Here is a 21,960-nt window from a genome sequence, read left to right on the forward strand (position 1 = left end):
GTGGGGAGCTGGTGGAGTCAGCAAATTCGAGATTGCAGAGTCATGCACCCTGGCACGGGGCTGTGCCCGCAAGTGCCTGTGTGTCAGTAACCTCCGGGTTGCAACTGGTGAGTTAGTGTCGTTCCGGCGTGAACGTTGCTTGACATTTTGCTCTCTGCTAATGCGTGGAGAGGAAAATGAAATGTCAAAGAGGGATGCTGGCTGGATCTCACTTGCTGGTTGGGATGCTCATTTGCCAGTGACCTGAGTAACTGTGCTGAACAGCTTTTTGAATACTGAAAGGCTATTTCCTGGTTTTTTGGTGGGGGGCTCCTCACAATGTCGTGGCTTGCGGGCACCACACTCTTGTCGATTTCATCATCGTTATGACCATTTCCTGCACTGATTTCTTAAGCCTAGACAATCCACAAAATAATTATAAAAGCAAGCCCCAATTTGCAGCCTTGGCTGATTTTCGTGGTGGAAACATTCCCATCACAGCGGCAGATTCCAAACGACCGACCCGACAGCCTAAGACGGAGTGTGGAAGGAGGTGCAGTCAGACCTCTGGGTGGCACTTCCACTGTACAGATCCCATACGTATAAATAACCTCAGCAGTGAAAAATGAGGGGAAATAATTAGGAAGTGATACATTTGGAGCATTCCCTTTGTCTTCCGGATAGCACATCGAGTAGTTAAATGGATACAATCTAATTTTCATAATGTTGACATTGAACAACCAGGCTCTCAACATCCCTGATCGTTTGACAGTTCAGGTCCCCTTGAACAAGCAGATCGCTGTTGCATCCATCTGGAAAACGGGGTACTTTTTTCTAAGTTCTTCCATGAGGGACATCTTTGTCCAGTTCACTCCCACATGCCCTGAGGGGCTGGTGCTGGCAGCGCCTGGACTCGGTTCCCTAGCTCCCCTGAGATACAGGTGGGAGCAAGAAGTAGCTGAAAGTCTGGGTGAGGGCCTTGCCTGCGGGGGCCGAGTGGACCCCCGGGCTGCAAATATACGAGAACCACCCACGGGCGGGGAGTATGGTGCCAGCCGAGGTCAAGCAACCCTGGGACAACCACCAGGCCACGAGCAAGCCAAAGAGCGTCACTTGAGAACGTACCCAAGATCCTCCGGTGACAGTAGGGCAGGCAGTGACCAGGGGGACAAAAGACATCATTTGGGAAAGCTGAGGAGCAAAGGACACTGTGCCTGGGACCCCGACTCTTCCTCCGCCGGGTGACCGCAATGAGGCCGCGCCTTTACTGAGCGGTAGTTACTTAAGGGAACCGCCTCAGTGACTAGATTAAATGAGATCCGAAAATGGTCAGTAAGCAAGCCTCAACAATTACTGTCTCCTCCTTCAACAGCAAGTAGGTTTTCACGGGGAAGACCAGGTTCTGAGAGAGCAGGTTAGGTTTTCTCTCCCCTTTCAGCCACGGTGTGCTTTGTCCACCTGGTTTATTTAGACTCACCTGCAAAGAAATGCAGTGAGGGGGTCCCAGGTGGGACCGTGCAGAACTGGCCCCGGAAACTGACACCAGGGGAAAGCGAACCAAACGAAAATTAATAAGGAAATGCAAAAATGCAGAATGGGCTATGTTTGCAGAGAGCCAACGGCTCGTCTCAACACCAGTGGGGCTCAGCCTCACACGTTATGTTAGCTTGAGCCACCTTCCAGTCCTCTGAGGCCCACCTCCGCTTCCTGGAGTGGTCAGGAGACTGTCCCCCAAGAACTTCCTTAGGCAGTCCTTGAGAAGTCCCCTGGCCTCCCGGCTTCCTCTCAGGGAGAAGTCAGAGAGAGCTGGAGTTTATTCAGTCAAATGAGTGGCAGGGCCGGGGTGGGGACCAGGATATACTGGGAATGAAACCCAGAGGAGACATGCTCCCCCCCCCCCGCCCCCCCAGGGGCCACAGTCATGATGACAAACTTGGCTGAGACACGAGCTGTTTGCATATGGTGCAATGGCCTGGGAACAGGAGGGAGGCAGCGGAACAAGGTCAACTGTGGCCAGCGTCCAAGGCCAGAAGGGGCACCAGAGGGGAGGGAAGGTGTCCAGGACAATGGGGCCAAGGCAGCAGCCGGCCAGGCCCCGAGGAAGTTGGAGGTCAGACTTTCCCTTCCATGTGCCTCTCCTGTCCAGGCGGTTCACTCCCCACGCTGGTTCACCTCCCCGGCTCTCAGGTTTCCTTCTTCCTGCCCATCCCAGTCGCTCCTGGAGGCCATCGCTGGCCGTGTGTTGACTGCTGAATCCCCACCTCCCAGGGCCTGGACTTTCCTCTGTTCCAGAAACTGGGAAGCTCCTCCCACCTCCACCTTTGCCCTAGTTCTGACCTCTGCCAAGGACACTGTCCTGCCAGGTCCTTCCTGGGCCAGTCCACTCTTGTCACTCGGGACTCACTCAGCTCAAACACCACCTGCCCCAAGCCCCCTGCCCAGCGCTTCCTACCTCATGTCCCACCCCCCCTCCCTATCACCGGCTACGTGTTTTCCTACTGTAGTTTCTTTCCTTACCCCTTTCCGAAATTGCATTTCCTCTCTGTTGGCTTATGTATTTTCTGCCAACCTCACTAAAGTGTGAGCTCTTTGAAACCTAGGGATCTTGTCTGTCTGGTTCATGGATGTCCCCAGATATCTAGAATTGTGCCTGCACACAGGAGAAGCTCGGTGCACATGTGACAGCTAAATGAGTGAAGTCGATACAGAGCCACGTGGTCACTAAAGACCTCACATCTAGATGCTGGGTGTTCAGCCAGGGACGGGTGGACAGGTCTGAGGAGAAAGCTCACCAAGCAAGCGACTGGAGCACAGACCTCTTCCTGCACCGCACCTCCCGTTGCGCAGGATGAAATTGTATTTAAAAAAGTAAACCCAGCCTGACCGGACCTGTGGTGGTGCAGTGGATAAAGCGTCGACCTGGAATGCTGAGGTCGCCGGTTCAAAACCCTGGGCTTGCCTGGTCAAGGCATATATGGGAGTTGATGCTTCCTGCTCCTCCCCCTGTTCTCTCTCTCTCTCTCTCTCTCTCTCTCCCCTCTCTCTCTAATAAAAATGAATAAATAAAATCTAAAAAAGTAAATAATAAAAAAAAAGTAAACCCAGCCATTACTATGGGGAAAACACACTTAACATGGTTTGTTGATGGTGGGGGGGGGGCATTAAAAGCATAAAACATAAGTGTTTAAAAAAATACACTGCAAAGTTTGTAAGGTGGTGTTTGAATTTCTTTGTTAAAACACTGGTAGCCTCAAAAAAAGGGGGGGGGCCTCTCCCTTCTTTCCCCTTGCCCTTGGAGAGGCCTTGATGAGAAGGTAAGCCCTTGGGGTCCTGGGTCCTGCATGTGTATCTCTGTCCCGCCCCCACCGTCTACCAGAGGACAGGGTTCTGGGTGCACATCCAGGGAACCCAGGCCAGGCTTGCTGACTGTGCTCAGCTTCTTCAGCTACCCCTGAACTTCTCTCTCTAAGCCCCAGAGGCTCAGGTGCGAGGCCAGGAGTCATCATCCTTGGCAGCTGCTGTCTCCTCCACTCCGCTGGTCCCGTCCATCAGCACAGTCTGCTGCGGATACACTCGGACACAGCTTGACCCCACCGCTTCTAATCTCCTCACCATCACACGGCTGCAACTACTTTCTCATCCACCTCCCTGCTTTTCACCTTAACCCTGAACATTCCACTCTTCACACAGCAGCCAATTAAAAAAAAAAAAGATTGAGGAGATATCACAACTAAAATGAAAAATGGAATCCTGGACCAGAAAAAAAAATGGGGGGCATCAGCGAGAAAACTGGCCAAATGTAAGCCAGGTCTAGAGGTCAGACCACAGTGACCCTAACATCCTGCGGGTGGCAAACTCATTAGTCAACAGAGCCCAATATCAACAGTACAACGATTGAAATTTCTTTTGAGAGCCAAATTTTTTAAATTTAAACTATATAGGTAGGTACATTGTTATTAACTTAGTTAGGGTAGTCCTAAACTAGCCTTTGCTAAAAACGTCCTCAATCTGATTAAGCCGCATGTGGCTTGCGAGCAGCGGTTTGCAGATCACTGGATAGGAACTCTCTGTTGTCTTTTTTGCAACTCTGTTGCACATCTAAACTCAATCAGAATTAAAAGTTAACATTTCAAGGAGCTATCACCCACACTGGATCGTCCTTCCGAACACAGCAGGAGCGGGGATTCGCGGTGCATAAAGCGGGTGAAGAGAAGGCCGGGAAAGGCGAATTGCCCAGGGCGGGCGGGCGGGCGCGTGTGTTCCTCGTTTCGCGTAATTACTACGCCGTCGCCGTACCCGGCGGCTCCGCGAGGGGGCAGCGCGAAGCGGCGGCGTTTGGGCCTGGGGGCGGGCCGTAGCGCGGGGCCGGAAGTGCCGGCGGCCGAGTGCTCTGCCGGCGGCCGCGCGGGCGGCGCAGGACTGTCGCTGCGGCTCGGTGCGCCGTCGCCATGTCGTCGGTCAGCCCCATCCAGATCCCCCGCCGCCTGCCGCTGCTGCTCACCCACGAGGGCGTGCTGCTGCCCGGCTCCACCATGCGCACCAGCGTGGACTCGGCCCGCAACCTGCAGCTGGTGCGGAGCCGCCTGCTCAAGGGCACGTCGCTGCAGAGCACCATCCTGGGCGTCATCCCCAACACGCCCGACCCGGTCAGCGACACGCAGGACCTGCCGCCGCTGCACAGGTGGGGGGAGGGGACGCCACGGGCGAGGGGGGGGGGCGGCGGCCCGGTCCGGCCCAGGCCAGCCTCCCGCGCGCGAACGCGGTGACAGGTGTCAGCTCGTGACCGTTCCGCGAGGTCATTCGTGAGGCCCTGAAGCGCCACGGCGACCTGTCACTGAACAGTTTAATCAGGGTCCCCTCCCGCGCGCCCCCCACCCCCACCCCTGTCGCTTCTGACCTCTGACCTGCGACCCTGGCCCGTCCTGGGCCGCGTCACCCACCCCGCTCTAACCCGCTCCCCGCCTGGCCCTCCTCTGTGTCCCGCAGGCCGCCGTCTTCCTCGTTCAGGGGCGTCCCTGCTCGCAGGTGCTGGCAGGTGCTGGCAGGTGCTCGCAGCGCTCCTGCTGGGGGGCTAGGCCCGCTTGTTATCTCTTTTGTTATTTCGCCCCCCCCCCCGGCATTTCTCAGGCCTCCTGCTTATTACCAAGAGGTGTCCCTACCCCCGAGGCCCTGGTGGTGTAACTTGGGGTGACAGACAACACCTGTGCCTCCATCTTTCCTCATGTGTTCTTTGGAAACTCAAGGTGCCCCTCTCTCAGGTGGAGGAGGGAGATGAGTTAGATGAGTGTGTGTGTGTGTGTGTGTGTGTGTGTGTGTGTGTGTCGTCCACTTTGCGCCATCGCTCGCTACTGTGACCACGAGCCACCTGCGGCTGTCCAGCCCTCCTCCAAATGGACTACTTGTCCCGGGTTGCTTGCTGGTCACCCTCCTGGTTTTAGCGCTGCAAGTCCCCGTTCCGGGCACACCGCTCACCCTGGATGCCCCGCAAGTGCGTACAACACGCGCTAGGTTTTGAGAAAACGTAGGGTGAGCAATGTTTTGTTGATGACTCAGTGACTATGTGCTACGTGGGTTAAATGTTGGAAGGGTCATATTTTTGGCTCCTTGCACTTAAGTAACACGTTAGCGTTTTACCTGTTTCTTTTCCCTTTATCCTGTGCGCACTGACATTACATATGTGGCTTGCATTGTATTTCTGTGGGGACTGTGCTGGGGTCCGGTTCGCTCTGGACAAATGCTGCTACTGCCTTCCGACTCGCCTCCCAGGCCCTTGCTGCCTATCCTTAGCACCTCTTGAGATGTTTTCAATGCAGCTACCTGCAGTTGTCCTCTCTTAAAATGAGGACTTCCTGACTCGGTGGATTTTGAGGTTAGGAAAGCCTTATTTTTATCTAAAACCTTGTGACCATATGCCTTTTTTTTTTTTTTTTAGGAGGCTCCATAGCTTTCTTCAAATTCTCAAAGGAAGCTGGTAGCTCCCCCCACCCCTCCTAACACGAAACAGAGCAAAACAAACCAACAAAACACCTAACACCCGTCACCAGTCCACGGTGTGGAGGCCTTGCTTTTCTCAGCACTCTGGCTCCCATCTCACCTGCTTTGGTTATTGCTTGGGTGGAATTGGCTACATGTCAGGTTTCAGTAAACTGGTAAATTGTACTGGGTTCTGGTTTCCCTGCGTCTGACCCCGCTCTGTGAGGCTCTGTTTGTGTCTCCCCTGACTTCCGTTCTCTGTGCCCAGGCACCGCCATCTTTGTTGTCTTTCTCCCGGGCATACGGGTGGTGATTGCCCAAGAGTCCCCTGCGAGTCTCAGAAGTAGATGTAGTCATAGTGGAGGTCTGAGTGACCACTTGGTAGTATTATTCTGGCCAGATTCTGGAGGGTTTTTTATTTCTCTTAATGTAAACTGCTCCAAAATAACAATAACCGAATTCTAAACTCTCCTGCCTGGAAGAAGTCACTCACGTTCCGATGTGCATAATCGAGCCTTGATGTTCACGTCGCTGCCTTTGTTTTACGTGAATGATGTTGTTAAGATTTCATCGTTAAGGTTAGAAAACATACACTGAAAACTCCCCGTAGAATTCCAACATTGTAAGGACCCACCAGACCACCCCGTTCTCCTAGAAACACTGTTTGCTGCCTGAAAAAGTCTGTGTAGAAAGATCACACTGCATTCCTCAGTATCAGCTTCCAGGGTTTTTTTTTTTCTCTTAGTACGACCTTGACACACTCTTACATTAAAAAATGAAAAACTTAACTAGCACAGATATCGAGTTATTTATAACATTATTCTGTTTTCGCTACACAAGTCTTCCCTTCGCCAGTTACCTGCTCTTCCAGATGGTGGTCGCCTGAGGGACGGCGAGGGGCTCTCTCTGCTCCTGTCTGGCTCCTCTACCCCTTCCAGGTGACACTACCCTAGTCTTCACGGAGCAGCAGAAGTGAGTGTGTCCCCTGGACTCCTTGTCGCACGAAGGAGCTGGTCCAGATGGTGACTTCCTGAGCCGCCGCCTCTCCTGTTTGGAGCAGCGGCCCTTTTTTGCATGTTTGTGAGCAGGTTACGCCTGATGTAGGAGCCAGATCCCTGTAGGGTACAACTTGGCACCGGACACCCATGTCTTAGCGGCCCCCAAGGGGCCTATTTCTTCCTAGTGAAGATGTGTACTAATTTAGCATTGCTGTGCACTGTCCTTTCTTCTGTTCCACGTCACCCAGTCCCCTTCCAGCCTGGCCCGTCAGGGCACACGGCCCCCTTTCCTCACGGGGCTGCTTCTCGCTCCCTCTCCACTCTGTGACTTCTCTTTCGTCTCCGAGACCCCGGCCCAGTCCCACTGGCACTTGTCTAACCGAAACTGAATGCTGTGTACATAGCAGACACATGGTTGTGTAATTTCAGTCAACCATGTGTCTGTGCGTTACTTCTCTTTCTAACAACCTCAGGCATTCAAGAAATACTGCCTGGTCATAGTAAGATTTTAAAATTTATTATTTTATATTAGCAAACATGGAATAATTAACTATTTAGATTTTTCTAAAGCTGTATATACTTTTTTTTTAAGGGAGGTCTGTCTATAAGAGGCATTGCTTCAGCCCAAAAAGAAAGTTTTAAGGCAGGAGTAAGAATAAAAAATTATATAGCAAAAGAAGCCTCCTTTATTATAGAAATTGGGGCTGTCCTAACAGACTCCTTCCTTGTTTCTAAACCGTTATTCGCCTGACCAGGCGGTGGCGCAGTGGATAGAGCATCGGACTGGGATGCGGAGGACCCAGGTTCGAGACCCTGAGGTCACCACCTTGAGCACGAGCTCATCTGGTTTGAGCAAAAGCCCCCCAGCTTGAACCCAAGGTCGCTGGCTCCAGCAAGGGGTTACTCAGTCTGCTGAAGGCCCGTGGTCAAGGCACATATGAGAAAGCAATCAATGAACAACTAAGGTGTTGCAACGTGCAATGAAAAAACTAATGATTGATGCTTCTCATCTCTCTCCGTTCCTGTCTGTCTGTCCCTGTCTATCCCTCTCTCTGACTCACTCTCTGTCTCTGTAAAAAATAAATTAAAAATATATATAAATAAGTAAATAAAAAATAACTAGAGAATCCAACTTGCACAGGTAGTGAGAGAGTCTGCCACTTCTTTAAAAAAAATAAAATAAATAAAAAAATAAACCGTTATTCGCCGTGGTGAGACATTTTGCCAGAAATTATCAAATATTCAAGAAGACAAGTGGGGGGGGCACCAAGACAACTAACAGCATGTCCCAGTGGCCCCGTTCCCGGGACTGTGCTGCACAAGTGTCAGTACGGTGTAAACCAGGGGTCCCCAAACTTTTTACACAGGGGGCCAATTCACTGTCCCTCAGACCGTTGGAGGGCCGCCACATACAGTGCTCCTCTCACTGACCACCAATGAAAGAGGTGCCCCTTCTGGAAGTGCGGCAGGGGCCAGATAAATGGCCTCAGGGGGCCACATGTGGCCCACGGGCCGTAGTTAGGGGACGCCTGGTGTAAACAGTGAGTGTTAAACATGGCCCTGTTTTCCAGTAGTTTCAGCTGTCGGGAGCTATGCTGATAAGTGAGGGTTTTATTTTTAATTGAATGTACTGGGATGACACTGGTTAACACAATTACACAGGTTTCAGGCACACAACTCCACCGCACGCGGTCCGTACAGCCTGTTGTGTGTTCCCGCCCCCAGTTCCAGTCTCGGTCCATCACCGTTTGTCCCGCCTTCACCCTCCCCCACCCTCCCCAGCTTTACACTTCTTGTGGGCACAGACTCTTGTTGTCCAGGGTGGTAGGAAAGGGGTCCGCCTTGTCGTGAAGCTTCCTCCGGGTCCCCCTTTGCTGTTTCATGCCCTTGGGACTTGCTGGGTACCTGCCCTGTTTGCTGTTTTGCAATCTCAGGCTCTCGTTTACACAGGAAGACGGTGCCCCGGGTCAACTAGGGTTAAGTAATAATGCTCGTAAAGCCTCCTGCAAACCACCGGGCAGCCCGTCTCTGTGGGCTTCCTCCACCAGATGGGTAGCTTTCTCTGTGGGTTTCACAAGTGGGGGCTGGAAGGGGGAGTGGGGGACGCCCTGTTTTGCATTGTGGGCAGAACCGAACCAGCAGCATTATAGAAAGGACTTGAAAAATAGAAGATTCCAAGCAAAGTGGAGGGCTTTAGTTGGTTGTGTTTTGTTTGTTTGTTTTTGTTTTTCTAAAGCAACTGTTTGGCACGCAGACTGGAATTGAGAAGTTAGCGATTGTCCCCGTCCTGGGGACACACTTTTCCAGGGGCACAGCTCTCAGCGTTCCCACCGCACGGGGGTGGCCCTGGACGCTCTGAGAACTCTTAACTCAGTCCGCTTCCGAATCGCACAGATGGGACCCGTGGATGTCAGACTTTGCTCGGAATAAAAGAACACTACCACCCTGGAGGTAGATCCCAGGGAGCACTTGCAAAAATTCATGGAACCGTAAAAGGTGCTGGCGATCAAGGTGTAGGTGTGCAGAGCTGCCTCCTCAAAGGAAAGGGCACCCATTTGTCTGGGTGTAGCAGTTCTCATCCGTTACAAAATCAGAATGTTGCTTTCTGGTCGTGTCTAACAAAGCACCCACTAACAGACACACTGGAATATTTGGAAGGGTGACTAAGCTGGTGAATTAAAAATAAAACCCCCACTTATTAGCATAGTTTCCAACAGCTGAAACTACTGGAAAACAGGGCCGTGTCTAACACTCACTGTTCACACCTCACTGACGCTTGTGCAGCACGTTCTGTTATGTGTCACAGTTAGAAGGAGAGTGTTGGGTTGAGTATTTTGTTTACTTGATGTCTGTTTTGAGGCGCAGGTGTACACTCTGCGGGCACTGCGTGTTTTGCGCACTGCAGGTGTGTGGCCCCCTGCGTCGTGCAGGCCTCCGCACCTCTCCCGACAGCACGCGCTCACTGTCTGGCTCTCACAGCTCGGTAATTCTCGCAGAGTTTCAGACTTGGCCATGGTTATTATACTTGCTGTGGTGATCGTGGCCTTTGATGTTACTACTGTCATTGTTTCGGGGTGTCGTGAACTGCACCCACATGAGATGGGGAACTTATCGTTGTGTGTTGTGACTGCTCCGCCGACCAGCCGTTCCCCCGTCTCTCCCTCTCCCTGGCCTTCGTATTCCCTGAGACGCAGCAACACTGAAATCAGGCCAGGTCGTGACCCTGCAGTGGCCCAGGGGGAGTCACGTGTCTGTCACTTAAAACCAAGAACTAGAAGGATTCAGCTCAGTGAGGAACACGTGGAAAGCTCAGCCGGGCTGAGGTTGGGCCCTTGCGCCAGTTAGCCAGGCTGCGAGTGCGGAGGACAGGTTCTCCAAGGGAGTTAGCCAGGCTGCGAATGCAGAGGACAGGTTCTCGAAGGGAGTTGGAAGCGCTGCTCCAGTGAACACGCACGACAAGCACGGGAAACAGCCTGGCTGCCCGTACGGAGGAGGCGTCAGTGGTCTGGGTGGCAGGACAGGTTCTCGAAGGGAGTTGGGAGCGCTGCTCCAGTGAACACGCACGACAAGCACGGGAAACAGCCTGGCTGCCCGTACGGAGGAAGCGTCAGTGGTCTGGGTAGCAGCCCAGACCAGCCGCAACATCCCCGTGAGCCGGAGCCTAACCCAGGGGAGGCAGGAAGCTGCAGGAGGAAGGTCTGGTAGTTTCAGCTGGCAGAAGCTGGCAGAGGTGGGTCCACGGGTTTAAGGAAAGGAACCGACTCTGTATCCTAAAAGTGCTGCCAGGTGAGGCAGCCAGTGACCCCGATGGTCCAGCTAAGATGGTGATGAAGCCGGCTACACTCACAGAGATCTCCAGTGTAGACGAGGCAGCCTCCTGTTGGAAGAAGATGCTGTCTAGGACTCTCATGGATGGAGAGGATAAGACGGTGTTCGGCTTCCAAGCTTCAAAGGACAGGCTGACTCTCTTGGTAGGGCTAATGCAGCTGTGACTTCAAGTGGAAGCCGGTGCTCTTCCACCATTCCGGAAATCCTAGGGCCCTTAGGAGTGAGGCTCGCTCTTCTCTGCCTGTGGTCTATAAATGGAGCAGAAAAGCCCAGATGATAGCACATCCGTTTGCAACATGGTTTACTGAAGATTTTAAGCCCCTTGTTGAGACCTGTTGTTCAAGGAAAAAAAACCCTTTCAAAATGTTACCGCTGATTGACAGCGCACCTGCTCTGACGGACACGGACGAGGTCAGTGCGTGTTGTCTCCATGCCTGTGAGCACGGCGTCCATCCCGCAGCCCACGGGTCAAGGAGTCGTTTCAACTTTTAGGGAAAATACACTGTTCAAAAATTTTAGGGAATATTTCAAAATGAATATGAAGCTATGAAATATCCCCTCATTTTTGTGTATAGTATATTCCACAAGTAGTGGTTTCTCTGGTGGATATAGGCAGAGTAAATTGGAAACCTCTGGAAAGGACTCGCCATTTCTAAGGGCCCATGAAGAACACTCACGATTCACGGGAAGAGGTCAGGATATCAACATGAACAGCAATTTGGGAGAGGTGGATCCCAGCCCTCATGGAGGCTGTTTCCAGCCATCTGGCATTGAACAGGTCGTGTTTTCCTTTAAAAGGGGTGCATTGGAGGTACCTGTAATTTAAAATAAGAACCAATCAATGTACTTTATTTAGAAAGAGAGAGAGGGAGAGGGAGGGACAGACTAGGAAGGAAGAGAGATGAGAAGCATCAACTCGTAGTGGCGGCTCCTTAGTTGTTCATTGATTGCTTTCTCATACACAGTGTGTTGACTGGGGGCTCCAACTGAGCCAGTGACCCCTTGCTCAAGCCAGTGACCCTGGAGTCTTTTCTACGATCCCACACTCAAGCCGGGTGAGCCTGCGCTCAAGCCAGCGACCTTAGGGTTTTGAACCTGAGACCTCAGTGTCCCAGGTCAACACTCTATCCACTGCGCCACCACCTGGTCAGGTTAATTAATGTACTTTAAAACCTCTGTAGGTTTGGTCTTTTTGGAGAGGAATGGTGTGCATCCAACATAATCTCTGCCGTTTGGAACTTCCTTTTACAGTTAGCAAAAGTATGTTATTTGCTTTGTGAGAAAACTTGTTTTTAGCCTCACCTGTAATCAGTGATGTAGGTCAGATGTATACATAAACTTACCTCCTGATCTGGATGTTTGCAAACCCCTCAGGGCAGGGATCCGGTTTCTTCCTGCTGCTGTTTCAGGTGGACAGAATCACGCGCTGTGGAAATGTTATTGGTGAACACCACGCGCGGCGAGTCCGCAGCATAGCTGCTCTCTTGCCCGTTCGGTCCGGCTGCCTTTCTTAGGCAGTCTGAGCTGGTTTCTGGAAATGGGAGCCACACCCTACTGCTGACCAGTGAGTGAAGAAGTATGGCCCCAACACACATACCTGCATCACAGGCCATTGCCACGCCGTTTTGTTTGTGAAGCGTCTGACTTTTTTCTCCCCACAAACCGGCTGCCCGATATTTTGGTTGACGGTACTGTTTGGGGGGACTGTGGTCCCCGCACACGGGGTAGGATGGAGAGGTGGGAAGGGGACACGTGCCGCTCAGAATAACCTGGTGGCCGGGGAAGCTGAAGGCTGCCTGTCCTCTGTGGGGGGAATGATTCACGTGGGAGTCAGCACGCACGCCCCACGGACAGAAGCAGGCGGTCACCGAGGAGTCACGAGCCCTGTTTACACGTGCTGCAGTCTCTGTGTGAGGAGCACGCAGCAATGGACCCTCCCTGTTTCCCGGGTGGTGGTCGCTCCATCCTTCTCTGAAACGAGAGCCTTTCCCAGGGCCAGAGAGAGAGCATTGGTTTCACTTTAGGATCTGGAAGTGTCTTCTGAATGTTGATCTATTTAGTGTGACTTTGGCTTAGTTTGGATAAGACTTGCTCTCTGTGAGGCAGTTTTTATGTTACTTGGCCAGCATTGTATGCTTTGATAAGGAGCTTAAACTTAAGTAAAATACAACTTTTTCAACTAGTATTAGGTGAGATGACGACCAGTTAGAACAGAAATGAGGTCTGTAACTCCTAGAGATATGTGTGGGTCAGTAGCTAGCCGTCTCATCCATGGCAGTGTGTGTATGGCCTCGAATATTTAACCATCACATCTGGAAACTGGGCGTCCAAGAGCATGGATCTTCACTCTCAGATCCTGTGGCACCGTGTGTTAGGGTGGGAACGTAGAGGGTTTACAGATTGCGTAAAAATCCTGGCTTGATGTTAATAATGAAACCAGTAGGGAACAGAGATTTCTTAGGTTGGTGTGTGTCATGCTGTTTCTATTTAGATCTGTTTAAAATGCTAATATTTGTTCTGGTATAAGATTGCCTCATGCCTAGTTGGGAAAATAAACTTAAGCTATGTGTTTGTCAACCGCTTTTACATTTTTATGTTCAAATCCCAATGTTTAGGAATTTCTCCCTAATTCTTAAAAGGGGTGCTCCTGGGACTGCAGGGTCCTGCCTGCGCCCCAGCTGCCGAGGTGACCAGCAGACCCCTCCTGGTGTGGGATTCCACAGAGCAGTGGCAATCCGATTTTTAACCAAGTTCTCTGGAAAGGCCATAGTTTTTGAGGGGGATTTCTGTTTCACCGGATTGACCACTGGTAACATGGGCGTATGGTGTGTTTTTCAGAATCGGGACGGCCGCGCTGGCCGTGCAGGTTGTGGGCAGCAACTGGCCCAAGCCCCACTACACCCTGCTGATCACCGGCCTGTGCCGCTTCCAGATCGTCCAGGTCCTGAAAGAGAAGCCGTACCCTGTCGCCGAGGTGAAGCAGCTGGACTGGCTGGAGGAGTTTCCCAGTGTCCACAACACGAGGGAGGAGCTCGGGGAGCTGTCGGAGCAGTTCTACAAGTACGCAGTGCAGGTGAGCTGTCCGAGCAGTTCTACAAGTACGCAGTGCAGGTGAGCTGTCCGAGCAGTTCTACAAGTAGGCAGTGCAGGTGAGCTGCCCAAGCAGTTCTACAAGTACGCAGTGCAGGTGAGCTGTCCGAGCAGTTCTACAAGTAGGCAGTGCAGGTGAGCTGCCCAAGCAGTTCTACAAGCACGCAGTGCAGGTGAGCTGTCCGAGCAGTTCTACAAGCACGCAGTGCAGGTGAGCTGTCCGAGTAGCAGTTCTACAAGCACGCAGTGCAGGGGAGCTGTCCGAGCAGTTCTACAAGCACGCAGTGCAGGTGAGCTGTCCGAGCAGTTCTACAAGCACGCAGTGCAGGTGAGCTGTCCGAGCAGTTCTACAAGCACGCAGTGCAGGTGAGCTGTCCGAGTAGCAGTTCTACAAGCACGCAGTGCAGGGGAGCTGTCCGAGCAGTTCTACAAGCACGCAGTGCAGGTGAGCTGTCCGAGCAGTTCTACAAGCACGCAGTGCGGGTGAGCTGCCCGAGCAGTTCTACAAGCAGGCAGTGCAGGTGAGCTGCCCGAGCAGTTCTACAAACACGCAGTGCGGGGGAGCTGCCCGAGCAGTTCTACAAACACGCAGTGCGGGTGAGCTGCCCGAGCAGTTCTACAAGCAGGCAGTGCAGGTGAGCTGCCCGAGCAGTTCTACAAACACGCAGTGCAGGTGAGCTGCCCGAGCAGTTCTACAAACACGCAGTGCGGGGGAGCTGTCCAAGCAGTTCTACAAGCAGGCAGTGCAGGGGAGCTGTCCGAGCAGTTCTACAAGCACGCAGTGCGGGTGAGCTGTCCGAGCAGTTCTATGAGCACGCAGTGCAGGTGAGCTGTCCGAGCAGTTCTACGAGCACGCAATGCTGGTGAGCTGTCCGAGCAGTTCTACACGTACACAGTGCGGGGGAGCTGTCCGAGCAGTTCTACAAGCACGCAATGCTGGTGAGCTGTCCGAGCAGTTCTACACGTACGCAGTGCAGGGGAGCTGTCCGAGCAGTTCTACACGTACGCAGTGCGGGTGAGCTGTCCGAGCAGTTCTACACGTACGCAGTGCTGGTGAGCTGTCCGAGCAGTTCTACAAGCACGCAGTGCGGGTGAGCTGTCCGAGCAGTTCTACAAACACGCAGTGCGGGGGAGCTGTCCGAGCAGTTCTACAAGCACGCAGTGCAGGGGAGCTGTCCGAGCAGTTCTACAAACACGCAGTGCAGGTGAGCTGCCCGAGCAGTTCTACAAGCACGCAGTGCAGGTGAGCTGTCCGAGCAGTTCTACAAGCACGCAGTGCAGGTGAGCTGTCCGAGCAGTTCTACAAGCACGCAGTGCAGGGGAGCTGTCCGAGCAGTTCTACAAGCACGCAGTGCGGGTGAGCTGTCCGAGCAGTTCTACACGTACGCAGTGCGGGTGAGCTGTCCGAGCAGTTCTACACGTACGCAGTGCTGGTGAGCTGTCCGAGCAGTTCTACATGTACGCAGTGCTGGTGAGCTGTCCGAGCAGTTCTACACGTACGCAGTGCTGGTGAGCTGTCCGAGCAGTTCTACAAGCACGCAGTGCGGGTGAGCTGTCCGAGTAGCAGTTCTACAAGCACGCAGTGCAGGGGAGCTGTCCGAGCAGTTCTACAAGCACGCAGTGCAGGTGAGCTGTCCGAGCAGTTCTACAAGCAGGCAGTGCAGGTGAGCTGTCCAAGCAGTTCTACAAGCACGCAGTGCAGGTGAGCTGCCCGAGCAGTTCTACAAGCAGGCAGTGCAGGTGAGCTGTCCAAGCAGTTCTACAAGCACGCAGTGCAGGTGAGCTGTCCGAGCAGTTCTACAAGCAGGCAGTGCTGGTGAGCTGTCCGAGCAGTTCTACAAGCACGCAGTGCGGGGGAGCTGTCCGAGCAGTTCTACAAGCACGCAGTGCGGGTGAGCTGTCCGAGCAGTTCTACAAGCACGCAGTGCAGGTGAGCTGTCCGAGCAGTTCTATGAGCACGCAGTGTGGGTGAGCTGCCCGAGCAGTTCTACAAGCACGCAATGCTGGTGAGCTGTCCGAGCAGTTCTACACGTACGCAGTGCGGGGGAGCTGTCCGAGCAGTTCTACAAGCACGCAATGCTGGTGAGCTGTCCGAGCAGTTCTACACGTACGCAGTGCAGGGGAGCTGTCCGAGCAGTTCTACACGTACGCAGTGCAGGGGAGCTGTCCGAGCAGTTCTACACGTACGCAGTGCAGGGGAGCTGTCCGAGCAGTTCTACAAGCATGCAGTGCGGGTGAGCTGTCCGAGCAGTTCTACAAGCACGCAGTGCGGGTGAGCTGTCCGAGCAGTTCTACAAACACGCAGTGCGGGGGAGCTGTCCGAGCAGTTCTACAAGCACGCAGTGCAGGGGAGCTGTCCGAGCAGTTCTACAAGCACGCAGTGCGGGTGAGCTGTCCGAGCAGTTCTACACGTACGCAGTGCTGGTGAGCTGTCCGAGCAGTTCTACATGTACACAGTGCTGGTGAGCTGTCCGAGCAGTTCTACATGTACGCAGTGCTGGTGAGCTGTCCGAGCAGTTCTACACGTACGCAGTGCTGGTGAGCTGTCCGAGCAGTTCTACAAGCACGCAGTGCGGGTGAGCTGTCCGAGCAGTTTTACACGTATGCAGTGCTGGTGAGCTGTCTGAGCAGTTCTACAAGCACGCAGTGCGGGTGAGCTGTCCGAGCAGTTCTACATGTACGCAGTGCTGGTGAGCTGCTGCTGTTGCTTCCGGAAGGCTCCTGTTCGGCTCCTTTGCTGCCCCAAGATAGGAGGAGTGCAGCGGGCGGTGAAGTTCTAGGGCAGCCCGTGTTTAAACGATTTCATAGTATAATATACAGTGTGTCCATAAAGTCATGGTGCACTTTTGACCGGTCACAGGAAAACAACAAAAGACGATAGAAATGTGAAATCTGCACCAAATAAAAGGAAAACTCTCCCAGTTTCATACCTATTCAGTGCAGTTCGATGTGGGCTCACGCACAGATTTTTTAGGGCTCCTTAGGTAGCTATCCCGTATAGCCTCTACAGACTCCTCACTGACTGATGGCCTACCAGAACGGGGTTTCTCCACCAAACTGCCGGTTTCCTTCAACTGCTTATCCCACCGAGTAATGTTATTCCTATGTGGTGGCGCTTCATTATAAACGCGCCGATATTCACGTTGCACTTTGGTCACGGATTCGAATTTAGCGAGCCACAGAACACACTGAACTTTCCTCTGTACCATCCACATCTCGACTGGCATGGCCATGGGCTGCTCCGCTGTATACACGGTGTTACATCATCATCTGTGCATGCGCACATGCTGCCACATTATCCTACAAAAACTGGGAGGGTTTTTCCTTTTATTTGGTGCAGATTTCACATTTCTATCATCTTTTGTTGCTTTTCTGTGACCAGTCAAAAGTGCACCATGACTTTACGGACACACTGTATTAATATCAGTTTGCTTGTCTCTGGGATTGGACCTAAATCATTCTAGGACATGCTAGCCAACCATTCTAAATTTTCCTGAAAAGTATTTCTAGAATTTTTCTTACAACTTCCAGTGTCTCCAAACCAGATAGCTATGGAACATAAATAATGTAAAAGATTAAAATACCGCTATTTGTCACTAGAACATCTGGGCACCCAATTATATGTTATATGGGTTTCAGAAGTCGAGGTCACCCCATGCCTGACGGTAACTGTGGAGAGTTAAGCCCACGGTAGACAGTTGTTGAGTTAGGGACCTGCGTGGGTTAGAGGTTCACCTCAGAACACACTTCTGTGATTGCTGGGGCAGGACAGGTGTGGCCACTCTCAGTGCCCGGAGGACCTGTCACTTCCCCTCCTGTCTCAGGGTCAAAGCAAAACTCACAGCCACATGCGCATTCAGGAGAGGTGAGGGGGCGGTCCTGCTGTGGGCCCAGAAGAAGGCAGGGACACTGAAAGCTGCCTTGACCTTCACTCTCTTAACTCCACAATGTACCCTGGAAGTTGTTTTATAAAAATGTTTCACTGTCAGTGCTCAGATTCTAATTACTCCAGGCACTCTACTAAAAAGCAGTGTTTTAGCTATCATAATGGCATCAACTATGTTAAATTTCCAGAATTTGGTCATCATACTATGATTACGTAAGAGAATGCCCTGTTCTTAAGAACAAAGGTCATGATGTCTGCAACTGACTCTGAAAGGCTCAGCAATAATAGTGTGTGGGAGTGTGTGTGTGTGTGCGCGCGTGCGCAAGCAGAAAGGAAAAGAGAGAGAGAGAGAGAGAGAAAAGAAAAAGAAAATGTGACAAGATATTAATAATTGGTGAATTTAGGGGAAGGCTATATATTTTATTGTACTATATCAACTTTGCTATAAATTTTAATTTTTTCTTAATAAAATTTAAAATAAAATCACAAATTTATAAAGCTTTTTATAAACATTATTATCCCCTGTTGAGCCATTCTTCTCATTCTGATTGACATCTTTTCCTCCGAGGCCTGTGAAATTCCTGGGCTATGATAACCAGCGGGCTTTCAAAAACAAAGCCTCAGAGGCCCAGACGTGAGCCCTGTGCGCAGTGTGATTTTTTGATTTTTTTTTTCATTTTTCTGAAGCTGGAAACGGGGAGAGACAGTCAGACAGACTCCCGCATGCGCCCGACCGGGATCCACCCGGCACGCCCACCAGGGGCGACGCTCTGCCCACCAGGGGGCGATGCTCTGCCCATCCTGGGCGTCGCCATATTGCGACCAGAGCCACTCTAGCGCCTGGGGCAGAGGCCACAGAGCCATCCCCAGCACCCGGGCCATCTTTGCTCCAATGGAGCCTCGGCTGCGGGAGGGGAAGAGAGAGACAGAGAGGAAAGCGCGGCGGAGGGGTGGAGAAGCAAATGGGCGCTTCTCCTGTGTGCCCTGGCCGGGAATCGAACCCGGGTCCTCCGCACGCTAGGCCGACGCTCTACCGCTGAGCCAACCGGCCAGGGCCCGCAGTGTGATTTTTGAAAAGCAGAACTAACACCAGGTTTCATCTCTGCCCTTGCAGCTGGTTGAGATGTTGGACATGTCGGTGCCCGCAGTCGCGAAGCTGAGACGGCTGCTGGACAGTCTCCCGAGGGAGGCGTTGCCGGACATCCTGACGTCCATCATCCGCACGAGCAACAAGGAGAAGCTGCAGGTACGGCGTCCGCTCCGCGCTCTGCACGCGGGGCCCCGCGCTCTGCACGCGGGGGGCCGCGCTGCCGCTTTTCTCCTGGAGCCCAGTAGTGAGCTGGCTGGCCCTTCGGGCAAGAGACGCGGCAGACTCACAGGCGTAGCTAAGTTCTTCTCGTGTCAGTGCTAGTAGGTGGTCAACTTATGGGAAAACTCAAAGCAGAGAATAATAGCAAAGGTAGGTATTTAATTTAACTTGAATATAGAAATATACTTTGTCTCGCTGTGGACAGGCCTGCTTTATTAGGATTCCTGGGGTTTCTTACATAAGCCACACTTAGGATGCATTGCCTGTGATTTTCAGTCTCTATTTCTTTAGTGAAATGAGTTTTAAGGACACTTGAAAATTACTCCAAATACAAATTCTTAGATTTGCATGTTTTTTTCCCCAAACCATAAAAATTCTCTTGCAAACTTATTTTTATACTATTTTAAAGCAGTCTGCTTTATTGAACCTTCCTAGAGGATTTAAGCTAGTTTCTATTGAAACAACCTTTCCTACTTTATCAGTTTATTTTATACTTAAGTCCAACAATCATAACAGCACATGCAGCTAATACAGACAGGCTGGGAGTAAACAGGAATTCAGTAAGAGCAGGAGGTGCGGGAGCACGGGTCACTGGGGTCACCGGGCGTGTGCAGGTGTGTCAGTTACACTGAGGGTGCAGAGCGTTCCTTACTCACACCCTGGGGTGCAGGTGCTTCTAGTCTCTTGTGTGTATGAAACTTGAATATTTTGAACCTAGTATTTGTTTAGATCTAATATGGAGACACATTGTAGATTTTAAGAGAATAATTCCCAGAAGGTCAGTTGATATAGAATGTGTTTGTTGTTCTTGGTCTGGCAACAATACATGCAGTTTCATCTTTTTTTATTTTTTAAGTGAGAGAGAGACAGGAAGAGGAGAGGGGAAAACATCAAGTCATACTTGTTCATTGGTTACTTCTCATAGGTGCCTTAGCCAGGGGGCTCCAGCCAAGCCAGTGACCCCTTGCTCAAACCAATGACCTTGGGCTCAAACCAGCAACCATGGGGTCATGTCGATGATCCCACACTCAAGCCAACGACTTTGGGCTCAAGCCAGTGACCTTGGGTTTCAAACCAGTGTGGCCTTTGGCTTAAGTCAGTGACCTTGGGCTTCAAGCCAGCAACGTTTGGGCCCAAGCCAGTGACCATGGGATCATGTTGATGATCCTGCACTCAAGCCAATGAGCCCGTGCTCAAGCTGGCAACCTCAGAGTTTCGAACCTGGGTCCTCAGCATCCAAGGCTGACACTCTATCCACTGCGCCACCACTGGTGAGGCCAAATGGCTTCCTCTTTACATGAAACTCAAGATGCTTTCTCCATATGTTTTTTAGGATTCTGGTATTGGTGCCAGACAACCTTGTTGACTTAACACAGTTAATTGGGTTGTGTTGGGGGGGTAGCTGTGACTGCTGAATCTTGTGTGACTCTGACCGCCCTGTGGGTGGGGCCTGCGTTTCTGGATGAGCAAGCCTAGTCCCGGATGACGTTTCTTAGATTTTAGACGCCGTGAGTCTGGAGGAGCGGTTCAAGATGACCATCCCGCTGCTGGTCAGACAAATCGAAGGCCTGAAGCTGCTCCAGAAAACCAGAAAACACAAGCAGGATGACGACAAGCGAGTAAGGATTTCTCATAGAGATTCCCCCTGGTTCCAGGTGTTATGGGGATGACATTCTTTCTCTATTTAAAAAAAAAAGGAATAAACAAAGACAGAAATGTTCACTGTCTCTTACTACCCCAGTACTGATAATATTTTCAGTTTTGGTATGTTTCCCTCTGGTCCTTTTTCACATCTGAATCTTTTCTTTTTTCTCTACGTATGTAAACATTTTATTACTACTGTTACTATTATTCAGTGAGAGGTGGGGAGGCAGAGACAGACTCCTGCATGCACCCCGACTGGGATCCACCTGGCAAGCCCACCAGGGGGCAGTGCTCTGCCCATCTGGGGCCTTGCTCCATTGCTTGGCAACTGAGCTATTTTAGCACCTGAGGCAAGGCCATGGTGCCCCTCAGCACCCAGGGCAACTTGCTCGAGTAAGCCATGGCTACAGGAAGTGGGGGGACAGAGAGAGAGAGAGAGAAGGGAGAGGGGGAGAGGTGGAGAAGCAGCTGGCGCTTCTCCTGTGTGCCCTGACCAGGAATCAAACCCAGGACTTCCACATGCTGGGCTGACGCTCTACTGCTGAGCCAACTGGCCAGGGCTAAAATATTTTAATTTTATTTGCTAATGACTTATGTAAGAATAAAAGTGTATATATAATATTTAATATTTCTGTTTTTATAAAATTACACTTTTGTTTACTGCGTTGTTTTTAACTTTTATATATGAATATATTAAATGGATAAATTCATAGATTAAAAAAATAAATCATGAGGCTTTTGAGTAAAATACCAGTAATCATTTTGCCCCAGTAATGGATGCAGCTCAGTTATTATGTTAATGATTGAGAATTTTACAAGAGCACATAGGTAGTTTTAAAGTATGATTGTTTAAAATACGACTGTTGGGTTTCGAAGAACAGTGTGAGCAGAAGGAGGCAGAGCCGCAGTGGGCGGAGCCGCAGGGGCACAGCCGCAGTGGGCGGAGCCGCAGCGGGCAGCACACATGCTGAAGGGAGGGGGGGGGGGCTGGGGCGTGGCCGCTGCTGGGAGGGAGCAGCACAGGGAGGGGAATCATGGCAGGTGGTCACCAGGGGGCTGCAAGGAGACCAAACTTTTTTTTTTTTTTTCATTTTTCTGAAGCTGGAAACAGGGAGAGACAGTCAGACAGACTCCCGCATGTGCCCGACCGGGATCCACCCGGCACGCCCACCATGGGGCGACGCTCTGCCCACCAGGGGGCGATGCTCTGCCCATCCTGGGTGTCGCCATGTTGCGACCAGAGCCACTCTAGC

The 21,960-nt window shown here is 51.8% G+C and overlaps 2 protein-coding genes across 5 annotated transcripts in view; one reads left to right on the forward strand and one right to left on the reverse strand.

Moving 5' to 3' along the window:
* ABCC11 (ATP binding cassette subfamily C member 11) overlaps positions 1–7,409 on the reverse strand; it is a 57,818-nt gene extending 50,409 nt beyond the window's left edge. For 3 of the 4 annotated variants that reach the window (XM_066349592.1, XM_066349591.1, XM_066349589.1), the window contains exon 1: positions 6,812–7,409. The gene's annotated coding sequence lies outside the window, so the exon portion shown is untranslated. Of the gene's footprint in view, positions 1–1,104; positions 1,175–6,811 lie in introns of those variants that run through there. The other variant, XM_066349590.1, reaches the window with a different exon arrangement.
* The window catches only part of LONP2 (lon peptidase 2, peroxisomal), a 76,903-nt gene continuing 59,269 nt past the window's right edge, over positions 4,327–21,960 (forward strand). Inside the window, exons 1-4 of the mRNA XM_066349593.1 lie at positions 4,327–4,660; positions 13,617–13,851; positions 18,869–19,000; positions 20,560–20,682. Coding sequence (XP_066205690.1) covers positions 4,428–4,660; positions 13,617–13,851; positions 18,869–19,000; positions 20,560–20,682 — 723 coding nt within the window. The 5' untranslated portion in view covers positions 4,327–4,427. The remainder of the gene's footprint in view (positions 4,661–13,616; positions 13,852–18,868; positions 19,001–20,559; positions 20,683–21,960) is intronic.

Source organism: Saccopteryx leptura, chromosome 9, assembly GCF_036850995.1.
Source record: "Saccopteryx leptura isolate mSacLep1 chromosome 9, mSacLep1_pri_phased_curated, whole genome shotgun sequence".
NCBI lineage: Eukaryota > Metazoa > Chordata > Mammalia > Chiroptera > Emballonuridae > Saccopteryx > Saccopteryx leptura.